The sequence below is a fragment of the Eumetopias jubatus genome, unplaced genomic scaffold (assembly GCF_037043125.1).
Source record: "Eumetopias jubatus isolate StellerSeaLion01/CBP00866 unplaced genomic scaffold, mEumJub1_p1.0 scaffold_1, whole genome shotgun sequence".
Lineage (NCBI taxonomy): Eukaryota > Metazoa > Chordata > Mammalia > Carnivora > Otariidae > Eumetopias > Eumetopias jubatus.
This window is the reverse complement of record NW_028274807.1, coordinates 159,233,374-159,246,711: the sequence shown is the minus strand read 5'-3', so window position 1 is coordinate 159,246,711 and position 13,338 is coordinate 159,233,374. Positions and strand designations below refer to the sequence as shown.

The 13,338-nt window shown below is 40.9% G+C and overlaps 1 protein-coding gene across 2 annotated transcripts in view; it reads left to right on the top strand.

Annotated features, from left to right (window-relative positions):
* TXNRD3 (thioredoxin reductase 3) overlaps positions 1-13,338 on the top strand; it is a 65,859-nt gene that overhangs the window by 18,598 nt on the left and 33,923 nt on the right. For both annotated transcript variants that reach the window (XM_028101855.1, XM_088026927.1), the window contains one exon: positions 12,094-12,236. In XM_028101855.1, coding sequence (XP_027957656.2) covers positions 12,094-12,236 — 143 coding nt within the window. The remainder of the gene's footprint in view (positions 1-12,093; positions 12,237-13,338) is intronic.

Sequence of the window (13,338 nt, the reverse complement as noted above, 5' to 3'; positions counted from 1 at the left end):
AAGAATGCTTCTCCCCGAATCCTTCATCTTGTATGGATTTTCTCCTGCAGAACACCTGGTGGGAGTTCGCTATCAGGGGATGGTTTGTGCTTGAGAGAGGTCTAGGCAGGGCCTGGGTTTGCAGCCCGGGTGGTGTTTGAAGTCTTAGGAATTGCTGAGAGGGGCTGGGGAGGCCCTATGGATGGAAAAGAATAGCAGACACAGACAGGATCCTGAGAAACGTTAATACCTAAGGGGTGGGTGAGGAAGATGAGGAAAAACCAGGAGAGTCATGTCACAGAAGCCAGGAGGGGCTAGATTTTTTTAAGGATAAGACTTAGGGCTTAGAGAGTCTCAGAAGAGAACCATCTGGAGGGAGAAGGTGCCAGAAGGCCAAATGGATTAGGATTTGAATTAGGTACATTTTAGATTGGCATTTGGGTAGTTAAGGAGTCTCTCTCTCTCTCTCTTTTTGTTAAGATTTTATTTATTTGCAAGAGAGAGAGAGAACACAGCAGGAAGAGGAGCAGAGGGAGAGGGGCAAGCAGACTCTGTGCTGAGCACCAAGCCAGATGTGGGGCTCAATCCCATGACCCTAAGATCATGACCTGAGCAGAAATCAAGAGTCAGACACTTAAGTGACTGAGCCACCCAGGAACCCAAAGGAGTCTTTTTAAAACTAAAAGTGTTTATACCCTGTTTTAATAATTCTAAAATAATCAAAGCCAAGTGGGAAGGAAACACTGAATGCCCCATAATGGAGAAAGGCCATGAATAATGGAACTGTACACGTGGTCTGTGATGGGAACAGCCAGGCAGGGAGGTGTGTGGGTAACTCCCCATGTAGGGTTCCCCACAAGTTAATAACTTCTTGGTGTATCAGCCCTGCCTGGCACCCACAGCCCCACACTGCTGGGGCTCTGCACGTTCGGCGTGCGGTGGGGGAACAGCCGGGTGTATGCTCATGCCACTTTGCCTCACCTGAGGGTCCAGGTTATGTTCTTGAAATTACCTACATGCTTAATATTCCTAAATACTTTCTAATTCCCTCAAGTGGGTAAAATCTTGTTCCACATATACAAAAGGCTTCTAAGTTAGTTTTGGGTTGCTATACTAAGAAATACCTAGCTAACCATCACATGGAATTTGGAGCTTAGCAGTGTTTAGGAACAGGCTTCATGGAATGGCCAAGAGAAGTCCATAGAATCTAAGCGGTAAGAGAAAGGAACTGAAAGCATGCTGAAATCTTGGTGTGGGAGAATGTTCTAGATACTTTGGTTTTTGACATTGGTAGAGAAATAATGGATTAAAATAAATTTAAGATGTATACATATTTCCAGATCAGAAATTGAATATAGAACTTCCAAGAAAAAGGGAATGGGAAATATACAAATAAACAGCATGAAACTAACTTAAGCAAAAAACAACCCAGAAAACAAGAAGGCAGACAGACATAGGGATAGTCTTTTACATATTAGAATAAAGCTGAATGAATAAACTTCTCAAGTTGTGTAGACAGAATTCATCTGTGTGTTTACAGGACACACACCTAAAACCAAAAGAGATAATTGTTGAGAATACAGGAATTTTAAATTTTATAAGGCTAACTTAAATTTTCCTATTTAAAATGAAATAGATGGGAAATTTTTAAATAGGTGAGAGAAGCTGTATCAGGGAAAGGCAAACCAAAGCAATGGCAGTTAATACCAGATAGGGAGACTACAAGGCAAAAAACCCCGCACAAAAACATATACACACAAACACACACACACGCACACACACACACGCACACACACACATATACCCCACACTCAGGAATTAACGATTTAGCACCCTCCCCAAAATAGAATCAATGAACAAAACCAAGAATATATTTGAAAATGCAAGTAAGTAGGTAGACCCAAATTTGGCAAATCCAGTCGGGGAAACAGGAGAGAGAATTCATACAAATATGTAACATTAGAGGTCTTGAGAAAAGAAATATAACTACAGAAAGAGAAGAGAAAAAACAAATTCAGGATACAAATTAGTGGTAAGAATTTTAAATATCTTGATGAAAAGGAGTATATTCTAGGAAAATATAAATGACCAGGATGGATTTGAAGTATCAAAGAAAACATTGCCTAAGGACAACCCATTCTCCAAGACACTATAAATTTACATGTAAATTTCCTCAAATCTGTAAGGAAAGACACTTTTTAAAATATTTAAACTGTTCTAGAGTTTAGGAAAAAATGGAAAGTTCCACCTTTTTTTTTTTTTTGAGGCTGACTTAACAGTGTTACAGAAAGATCGTCTAAAAATAGAAAGCTATGGCCATTTGCAATGACGTGGATGGAACTGGAGGGTGTTATGCTGAGCGAAATAAGTCAATCAGAGAAAGACATGTATCATATGACCTCACTGATATGAGGAATTCTTAATCTCAGGAAACAAACTGAGGGTTGTTGGAGTGGGGGTGGGTGGGAGGGATGGGGTGGCTGGGTGATAGACATTGGGGAGGGTATGTGCTATGGTGAGGGCTGTGAATTGTGCAAGACTGATGAATCACAGATCGGTACCTCTGAAACAAATAATGCAATATATGTTAAGGAAAAAAAAAAGAAGAAGAAGATAGCAGGAGGGGAAGAATGAAGGGAGGGAAACTGGAGGGGGAGACGAACCATGAGAGACTATGGACTCTGAAAAAACAAACTGAGGGTTCTAGAGGGGAGGGGGGTGGGAGGATGGGTTAGCCTGGTGATGGGTATTAAAGAGGGCACGTTCTGCGTGGAGCACTGGGTGTTATACACAAATAATGAATCATGGAACACTACATCAAAAAACTAATGATGTAATGTATGGTGATTAACATAACAATAAAAAATTTAAAAAAGAAAGCTCTAGCCCATAGAGCTAGAAAATTCTAGAAAAAACAAATCCTCTCCAGCAGTAACTAAAAGAATGCACCATGACTTCTGAGGGTTCATTCTGGGGATACAAGAATGAGTCATTAGGAAACTAGAGTAGGGATGCTAAAATCCACATGATGACCTGGATTCCAGCTCCAAAGGCATTTGATAAAAATTTCATATCCACTATAGCTCTTATAAAAAAAAGTCATTAAACTAAGCAAAGAAATAGACACTTCTTTTACATGATGAAGAAAAGTCAGATGTAAATATTTGATGGAGAAGAGCTTGAGCCATTTACATTAAAGTCAAGAATCAAACAGGGCAGCCCACTTTCACTACTATATCTGCATTGTTCTGGGGCTTCTAGCCAGTGCACAAAAAGGAAGAATAGGAAAGAAAAAGTACATACTTGAGAAGAAGGAAAAAAAAGATATAATAAATCTATAATTTGAATTATATACAAGATACCTAGAACATACAAGAGATCGAGCTAAAAATGTCAGAATTATTAGAGAAGTTGCTCAGAGGATATATGTGTAAAAATCAATAGATTTCTTACATTAGCAATAAGAAGTTAAATAAACAATGGAAAATTGCAACAAAATGTTAGAATAACTTGGCATAAATTTTCTAGGAATGGACAAAATATATAAGGAAAGAATAGAAAAGCATAACAAAAAATATACTGAAATTTTTGGATGGGATGTTTCAATATTATAAAGACATTATCTAAAATTTAATTTCTAAATTTTATTTAAGTCCAGAAAAAACCTCAATTTTTTTTTCTTTTTGGAACCTGACAGATTATTCTAAAGTTTGTATTGAAAGTAAATATATGAGAATAGCTCTGCAGCCTTTGAGGAAGTATGGGAAGTGATTTTTCCCAACAGTAGGTAGAATTGTGATAACTGTTGCAAAGCTTAAACAGGTCAATAAAACAGTACAGCAAGTGCTAGTCCCTGGGCTTGCCTTATTAGAATTGCCCGGTGGGAGCTTGTCCTGAATCCATGGGTTTGTGGCAAGTCCAACGATTTGTATGTTTCAACCTGATTCCCAGAGGATCCTGATGTGCAGCCATATTTGGGAAACCCTGATGTAGAGTGTTTTTTTTAATTTTTTATTGTTATGTTAATCACCATACATTACATCATTAGTTTTTGATGTAGTGTTCCATGATTCATTGTTTGTGCATAACACCCAGTGCTCCACGCAGAACGTGCCCTCTTAAATACCCATCACCAGGCTAACCTATCCCCCCACCCCCACTCTGCTCTAGAACCCTCAGTTTGTTTTTCAGAGTCCATCATCTCTCATGGTTCGTCTCCCTCTCCGACTTACTCCCCCTCATTCTTCCCCTCCTGCTAACTTCTTTTCTTTTCTTAACATATATTGTACTATTTGTTTCAGAAGTACAGATCTGTGATTCAGCAGTCTTGCACAATTCACAGCACTCACCATAGCACATACCCTCCCCAGTGTCTGTCACCCAGCCACCCCATCCCTCCCACCCCACCTGCACTCCAGCAACACTCACTTTGTTTCCTGAGATCAAGAATTCCTCATATCAGTGAGGTCATATGATACATGTCTTTCTCTGATTGACTTATTTCACTCAGCATAACACCCTCCAGTTCCATCCACGTCGTTGCAAATGGCAAGGTCTCATTCCTTTTGATGGCTGCATAATATTCCATTGTGTATATATACCACATCTTCTTTATCCATTCATCTGTTGATGGACATCTTGGTTCTTTCCACAGTTTGGCTATTGTGGACATTGCTGCTATAGCCATTGGGGTGCACGTACCCCTTCGGATCCCTACATTTGTATCTTTGTGGTAAATACCCAGTAGTGCAATTGCTGGATCGTACGGTAGCTCTATTTTCAACTGTTAGAGGAACCTCCATACTGTTTTCCACAGTGGCTGCACCAGCTTGCATTCCCACCAACAGTGTAGGAGGGTTCCCCTTTCTCCGCATCCCCGCCAACATCTGTCGTTTCGACTTGTTAATTTTAGCCATTCTGACTGGTGTGAGGTGGTATCTCATGGAGGTTTTGATTTGGATTTCCCTGATGCTGAGCGATGGTGAGCACTTTTTCATGTGTCTGTTGGCCATTTGGATGTCTTCTTTGGAAAAATGTCTGTTCCTGTCTTCTGCCCATTTCTTGATTGGATTATTTGATCTTTGGGTGTTGAGTTTGATAAGTTCTTTATAGATTTTGGATACTAGCTCCTTATCTGATATGTCATTTGCAAATATTTTCTCCCATTCTGTCGGTTGTCTTTTGGTTTTGTGGACTGTTTCTTTTGCTGTGCAAAAGCTTTTTATCTTGATGAAATCCCAATGTTCATTTTTGCCCTTGCTTCCCTTGCCTTTGGAGATGTTTCTAGGAGGAAGTTGCTGCAGCTGAGGTCGAAGAGGTTGCTACCTGTGTTCTCCTTTAGGATTTTGTTGGGCTCCTGTCTCACATTTAGGTCTTTCAACCATTTGGAGTCTTTTTTTGTGTGTGGTGTAAGGAAATGGTCCAGTTTCATTCTTCTGCATGTGGCTGTCCAATTATCCCAACACCATTTGTGGAAGAGACTGTCTTTTCTCCATTGGACGTTCTTTCCTGCTTTGTCAGAGATGAGTTGACCATAGAGTTGAGGGTCCATTTCTGGGCTCTCGATTCTGTTCCCTTGATCTATGTGTCTGTTTTTGTGCCAGTACCATACTGTCTTGATGATGACAGCTTTGTAATAGAGCTGGAAGTCCGGAATTGTGATGCCACCAGCGTTGCTTTTCTTTTTCGGTATTCCTCTGGCTATTCGGGGCCTCTTCTGGTTCCATACAAATTTTAGGATTATTTGTTCCATTTCTTTGAAAAAAGTGGATGGTATTTTGATGGGGATTGCATTGAATGTGTAGATTGCTCTAGGTAGCATTGACATCTTCACAATGTTTGTTTTCCCAATCCATGAGCATGGAACGTTTTTCCATTTCTTTGTGTCTTCTTCAATTTCTTTCATGAGTATTTTATAGTTTTCTGAGTACAGATCCTTTGCCTCTTTGGTTAAATTTATTCCTAGGTATCTAAGATTTTGGGTGCAATTGTAAATGGGATCGAATCCTTGATTTGTCTCTCTTCTGTCTTGGTGTTGGTGTATAGGAATGCCACTAATTTCTGTGCATTGATTTTATATCCTGCTACTTTACTGAATTCCTGTATGAGTTCTAGCAGTCTTGGGGTGGAATCTTTTGGGTTTTCCACATACAGTATCATATCATCTGCAAAGAGTGAGAGTTTGACTTCCTCTTTGCCGATTTGGATGCCTTTGATTTCTTTTTGTTGTCTGATTGCTGTGGCTAGGACTTCTAATACTATGTTGAATAGCAGTGGTGAGAGTGGACATCCCTGCCGCGTTCCTGACCTTAGGGGAAAAGCTCTCAGCTTTTCCCCATTGAGAATGATATTCGCTGTAGGTTTTTCATAGATGGCTTTTATGATATTGAGGTAGGTACCCTCTATCCCTATACTCTAAAGAGCTTTGATCAAGAAAGGATGCTGTACTTTGTCAAATGCTTTTTCTGCATCTATTGACAGGATCATATGATTCTTGTTCTTTCTTTTGTTAATGTATTGTATCACGTTGATTGATTTGCAGATGTTGAACCAACCTTGTGGCCCAGGGATAAATCCCCCTTGGTCATGGTGAATAATCCTTTTAATGTACTGTTGGATCCTATTGGCTAGTATTTTGGTGAGAATTTTTGCATCCATGTTCATCAAGGATATTGGTCTGTAGTTCTCCTTTTTGATGGGGTCTTTGTCTGGTTTGGGGATCAAGGTAATGGTGCCTCATAAAATGAGTTTGGAAGTTTTCCTTCCATTTCTATTTTTTGGAACAGTTTCAGGAGAATAGGTATTAATTCTTCTTTAAATGTCTGGTAGAATTCCCCTGGGAAGCCATCTGGCCCTGGGCTTTTGTTTCTTGGGAGATTTTTGATGACTGCTTCAATTTCCTAGGTGGTTATACGTCTGTTCAGGTTTTCTATTTCTTCCTGGTTCAATTTTGGTAGTTGATACATCTCTAGGAATGCACCCATTTCTTCCAGGTTATCTAATTTGCTGGCCTAGAGTTGCTCATAATATGTTCTTAGAATTGTTTGTATTTCTTTGGTGTTGGTTGTGATCTCTCCTCTTTCATTCATGATTTTGTTGATTTGGGTCATTTCTCTTTTCTTTTTGATAAGTCTGGCCAGGGGTTTATCAGTCTTGTTAATTCTTTCAAAGAACCAGCTCCTAGTTTTGTTGTTCTGTTCTACTGTTCTTTTGGTTTCTAGTTCATTGATTTCTGCTCTGATCTTTATTATTTCTCTTCTCCTGCTGGGTTTAGGCTTTATTTGCTGTTCTTTCTCCAGCTCCTTTAGGTGTAGGGTTAGGTTGTGTATTTGAGACCTTTCTTGTTTCTTGAGAAAGGCTTGTATTGCTATATACTTTCCTCTCAGGACTGCCTTTGCTGTATCCCAAAATTTTGAACAGTTGTGTTTTCATTTTCATTGGTTGCCATGAATTTCTTTAATTCTTCTTTAATTTCCTGGTTGACCCATTCATTCTTTAGTAGGATGTTCTTTAGCCTCCATGGATTTGAATTCTTTCCGACTTTCCTCTTGTGATTGAGTTCTAGTTTCAAAGCACTGTGGTCTGAAAAAGTGCAGGGAATAATCCCAATCTTTTGGTACCGGTTGAGACCTGATTTGTGACCTAGGATGTGATCAATCCTGGAGAATGTTCCATGGGCACTAGAGAAGAATGTGTATTCCGTTGCTTTGGGATGGAATGTTCTGAATATGTCTGTGAAGTCCATTTGGTCCAGTGCTTCATTTAAAGTCTTTATTTCCTTCTTGATCTTTTGCTTAGATGATCTGTCCATTTCAGTCAAGGGGGTGTTAAAGTCCCCCACTATTATTGTAGTGTTGTCAATGTGTTTCTTTGCTTTTGTTATTAATTGCCTTATATAATTGGCTGCTCCCATGTTAGGGGCATAGATATTTACAATTGTTAGATCTTCTTGTTGGATAGACCCTTTAAGTAGGATATAGTGTCCTTCTTCACCCCTTATTACAGTCTTTGTTTTAAAACCTAATTTGTCTGGTATAAGGATTGCCACCCCAGCTTTCTTTTGGTGTCCATTAGCATGGTAAATGGTTTTCCACCCCCTCACTTTCAATGTGGGGGTGTCTTTGGGTCTAAAATGAGTCTCTTGCAGACAGCATATTGATGGGTCTTGTTTTTTAATCCAATCTGATAGCCTGTGTCTTTTGATTGGGGCATTTAGCCCATTTACATTCAGGGTAACTATTGAAAGGTATGAATTTAGTGCCATTGTATTGCCTGTAAGGTGACTGTGACTGTATGTTGTCTGTGTTCCTTTCTGACCTATGCTGCTTTTAGGCTCTCTCTTTGCTTAGAGGACCCCTTTCAATATTTCTTGTAGGGCTGGTTTCATGTTTGCAAATTCCTTTAGTTTTTGTTTGTCCTGGAAGCTTTTGATCTCTCCTTCTATTTTCAATGACGGCCTAGCTGGATATAGTATTCTTGGCTGCATATTTTTCTCGTTTAGTGCTCTGAAGATATCTTGCCAGTCCTTTCTGGCCTGCCAGGTCTCTGTGGATAGGTCTGTTGCCAATCTAATGTTTCTACCATTGTAGGTTACATATCTCTTCTCCCGAGCTGCTTTCAGGATTTTCTCTTTGTCTCTGAGACTCGTAAGTTTTACTATTAGATGTCGGGGTGTTGACCTATTTTTATTGATTTTGAGAGGGGTTCTCTGTGCCTCCTGGATTTTGATGCCTGTTTCCTTCCTCCAATTAGGGAAGTTCTCTGCTATAATTTGCTCCAATATACCTTCTGCCCCTCTCTCTCTTTCTTCTTCTTCTGGGATCCCAATTATCCTAATGTTTCGTCTTATCGTATCGCTTATCTCTCGAATTCTGCCCTCGTGATACTGTCGTTGTTTCTCTCTCTTTTTCTCAGCCTCTTTATTTTCCATCATTTGGTCTTCTATATTGCTGATTCTCTCTTCTGCCTCATTTATCCTAGCAGTTAGTGCCCCCATTTTTGATTGCAACTCATTAATAGCCTTTTTGATTTCGACTTGGCTAGATTTTAGTTCTTTTATTTCTCCAGAAAGGGTTTCTCTAATAACTTCCACGCTTTTTTCAAGCCCAGCTAGGATCTTTAAAGTCATGATTCTGAACTCTAGGTTCGACATCGTACTAATGTCCATATAGAGTAGGTCCCTGGCAGACGGTACTACCTCTTGTTCTTTTTGCTGAGGTGATTTTTTTTCGTCTTGCCGTTTTGTCCAGAGGAGAACAGATGAATGAGAAAACAAAATGCTAACAGGCTAACAACGTCCCCAGCAAATATACTCTATACAAATCAGAAAAGACCTGAATTCAGGGGAAAAGAAAGGTAAAGAAAGGAAAAAGAAAAAGATAAAAACAAACAAAAACAGAAGAAAACAAAACAAAAACAGAATATGATCAAATATGATCAGGCTAGTGCATAGATCAGTGCCACACACTAGATTTTGGGCGTATTTTGGTCTGTTAGAAGAAAGTGCTTCCTAAAATTTTAAAGGAAGAAAGACTTGTATATGTACAAAATAAGGGTTGATACAATGAAGGGATGGAAGATGACTGTAAAGATGAAAATTATAAAAGATTTTATAAAAGAATTGATCAGAAAAGGAGTTGTTTGAAAAAAGAAAGAAGTTTTAAAAAAAAGAAAAGAAAAAAAAGGAGAGAATGTGATCAGGCAGGAGACTAGAACAAAGCCATACACTAGTGATTTAGGGTATATTTTGATCTGTTAGAAGAAACTGTATCTCAAAATTTTAAAGAGAGAACAACTTATATATATATGCCCAAAATAAGGGTAACTACTATGAAGGGATAAAATATGACTCTAAAAATGAAAATTAAAAAATGTTTTTTAAAAAAGGGATTGATAAGATGTTGGTTGAAAAAGGGAAAAAGAAAAATTCAAAAAAAAAAAACAGTTAAAAAAATTAACTTTGAAAAACTAATGAATCATGGTAAAAAAAACCATGAATTCTATGTGCAGTATTCCCCTAGCGCTGGAGTTCTCCCGTTGTCCTTGATCGGTAAACTTGGTCTTGGCTTGCTGGTTGTTCGAGCTGATCTTCTGGGGGAGGGGCCTGTTGCCGTGGTTCCCAAATGTCTTTGCCAGAGGGGGAATTGCCCCGCCCTTGTCGGTCAGGGCTAAAGCAAGCTGCTCGGGTTTGCTCTCAGGAGCTTTTGTTCCCTGCAAGCTCTCGGTACAGCCTTGGAGGACCACGGCAAAAATGGTGGCCTCCCAATCTCCACCCGGAGGAGCTGAGAACTCGGGGCCCCACTCCTCAGTGTGCCCCCAGAGAAAAGCAGTCACTCCCGTCTCCCCGGTCTCCGGCCGCACTCCGTGCTCACCCGGCCTGTGACTGAGCTTTTCCCTCTGTGGCACCTGACCCCGTGTGGAGTCTCCAAACCCAGCAGATCCCTCGGTGCGCTCCCGCGCCGCTCCTCCCCGGGGAGGAAGGGGAGTCTCCCTGGCTCTTCTGCTTGTTGGGTCCCTGCTGGAGGCGCAGTGGCCCAATTGGGCCACGGATCACAGTTTATGGCAACCCCGAGCTGAGATCCCGCGCCTCGGCTCGGTCTCTGCAGCCGGCTTCCCTGCTCCGATACCTGGGAGCTCTGCCGCGCTCAGGCACCCCCGGTCTTTCTGTGACCCCGAGGGTCCTGGGACCACACCGTCCCGCGGGGGTTCCCCCCCCAGCTTAGCCACGAGCGACGTCCCTCAGCGGAGCCGACTTCTAAAAGGTCCGATTTTGTGCTCCGCGGCTCTATCACTTGCCAGAAGCCGCCGACGGAGGCCCCCTCCCCCGCCGTCTATCCTCCCGAATATCGCCTCGGATTCACTTCTCCGCATGTCCTACCTTCCAGAAAGTGGTCGCTTCTCTGTTCAGAGAGTTGTTGCTACTCTCTTCTTAAATCTCCTGTTGAGTTTGTAGGTGTTCAGAATGGTTTGATCCCTATTCAGCTGAATTCCTGAGACCAGACGAAATTCTGGTCTCACACTTTTCCGCCATCTTGCTCCGCCCCCTCTAGAGTGTTTCTTATAAGAGCCAGAAACAAAAGGACATGTGAAGTGGGAATCTAACTGACAAGGTCCTTGGGAGAAACAGTTCTTGGAAGGTTAGAGGAGTAGCCTTTCTGGATTAGAGGGGAAGAGGTAGTTTAGGATTTGAGGGCATGTGCCATTGTGGAGAGGCTCATCCCTACTGGGCTGGCCTCTGTGTCTTACAAACACAGTGCTGCACGGAGGCTGATTTCTCCTTCAGGAAGCAGCATCAACAGATGAGGCGAACACTAGGAAATCATTCCCACCTCGAAGTCATAGGGATGATGAGGAATTTGATTCCGTCACCTCCTGCTCCAATTGCAACAGGAAATGAGTAAACATTGTAATATAAATGGTGGGCAGCGGTGAGCAGAAACCATATTTGTTGTAAAGAAATGTAGGATCTTTGCTATCATAAAACCACCACCAAGTGAACGGAAAGGGAGTGGCCCAGGCTGGTCTGGTCAGGGGATGTGTGGTGCTCACTGACCTGAGACCTGCTTCCCTTCACATCTGGGACACCATGTGCAGCAGACCTCACAGAGCACAGTGGCCTTGGGGTGCACCCTAGTAGGGATGATCTTCCTGCCTTGTGATGTTTTGGACTGTTCTCCCCATTCTTTGTTCCATGGATTTTTTTTTCTTCTTTTCAGAACTCTGCTGTTTGCTTATGTTTTGTATTATAAAAGAGGAAGAAGTATAAACCATAACTGGCCTAAAAAAGATTTCATTTGCTAGTTGTCTTGTGGTCACTTCTTGATTCTTAAAGCAATATATAGTATGGCTTATGTGTGTTTGTATATGATTGAACGTTAAAAATAAAATTCACTTGGGGCATCTGGGTGGCTCAGTCAGTTAAGCTTGATCCCAGAGTCCTGGGATCGAGCCCTACATAAGGCTCCCTGCTCAGCGGGGAGCCTGCTTCTCCCTCTCCCTCTGCCTCTCCCCCCAGCTAATGTTCTTGCTCAGTCTGCTCTCTCTCTCACAAAAAAATAAATAAAAAATTTTTAAAGGAAAAAATTTGCTTTATGCCTTCATTCTGGTTGTTTTCAGTGAAGCACAACTGGGAGACGATGACAGAAGCGATTCAGAATCACATTGGCTCTCTAAACTGGGGCTACAGGTTGTCCTTGAGGGAGAAGGCCGTGGCCTATGTCAATTCCTATGGAGAATTTGTTGAACATCATAAAATAAAGGTACTGTTTGTTTTGTCTTGTTTGTTGCTTTTCTTTACTATTGCTTGAACTTGCCTTGATCTGAAATTCCATGTTTCATGTTATGGACTCTCACTGACCTGTGCACACACATTGCCTTTTGTGCATCTGTTTCTTCCCCATTGTTGTTGATTCCACAGGTCCTGCTAAATTGGAGGAATTGCCTTTTTAAAGAGCTCTTCATTTAAAGTTATTATTTGCCTTTTGATTTTATTACTACCTTGAAAGAAAATGTTTAGACTAAATAGTTGAAAGTTTAAAAGACTAAAAAATGAAAAATTTTAGTAGTGTAATTCTTTTTTAAAATGAAACCTTAGGAGGGATGGGCAGAATGGAATGAACAATCCCAGGGATGAAGGTACAGCCTGGGGAATTAGGCAGGGGTGCCGTAGTAGCTGTGCGGGGACAGATGGCAGCTACACATGTGCTGAGCATGGCGTGATGTATAGATTCGCCAATCACTGTGTTGTATACCTGAAACTGATGGAACAGTGTGTGTTAACTGTATTTCAGTACAAAGAATAATTAAAAAAATAAAAATAAAATGAAACTTTAACTAGAACTCCAATATGTCAAAGATGTATTAATAAAATTAGTATGAAAATTAGTGTATTTTTATAAGCTTTGTAATGTTTCGTATCATAAGAACAGTATGTAAGGCAAATGAGATCGTTTTGATGAACACAAGAATGTTAAATTGGAGTTATAAAAGACAATTAGATATAACCCTCAACACCTAGTTTAATTTTGAACTCTGCTTTCCTGGCACAGTGTGCAATGATCTTGGGGGGATTTGAGGTTGTTTTGTAGTCATTTATTATCTCTGGAAAGGTGAGGTGGTCTGTCAAAAGCTGCCCCTTTTGAAACCATACATGGGCCAATTTGAATTACATCACTCACACGAAAGAAACATCATAGAACTATGAGTCAGGTAGTTTTATTTCTCAAATTGTGGCATGGCTGGCATGATTGGTTGAATAAGCCAGTTGTTCGCAGCCGTACCTGCCTCTTTGCTGCGTTTTCGCATTTAGTGATAACCAGGGTCTCCTCAGTTGCTCCAGCGAGAAAACTCAGGTTTCCCCCT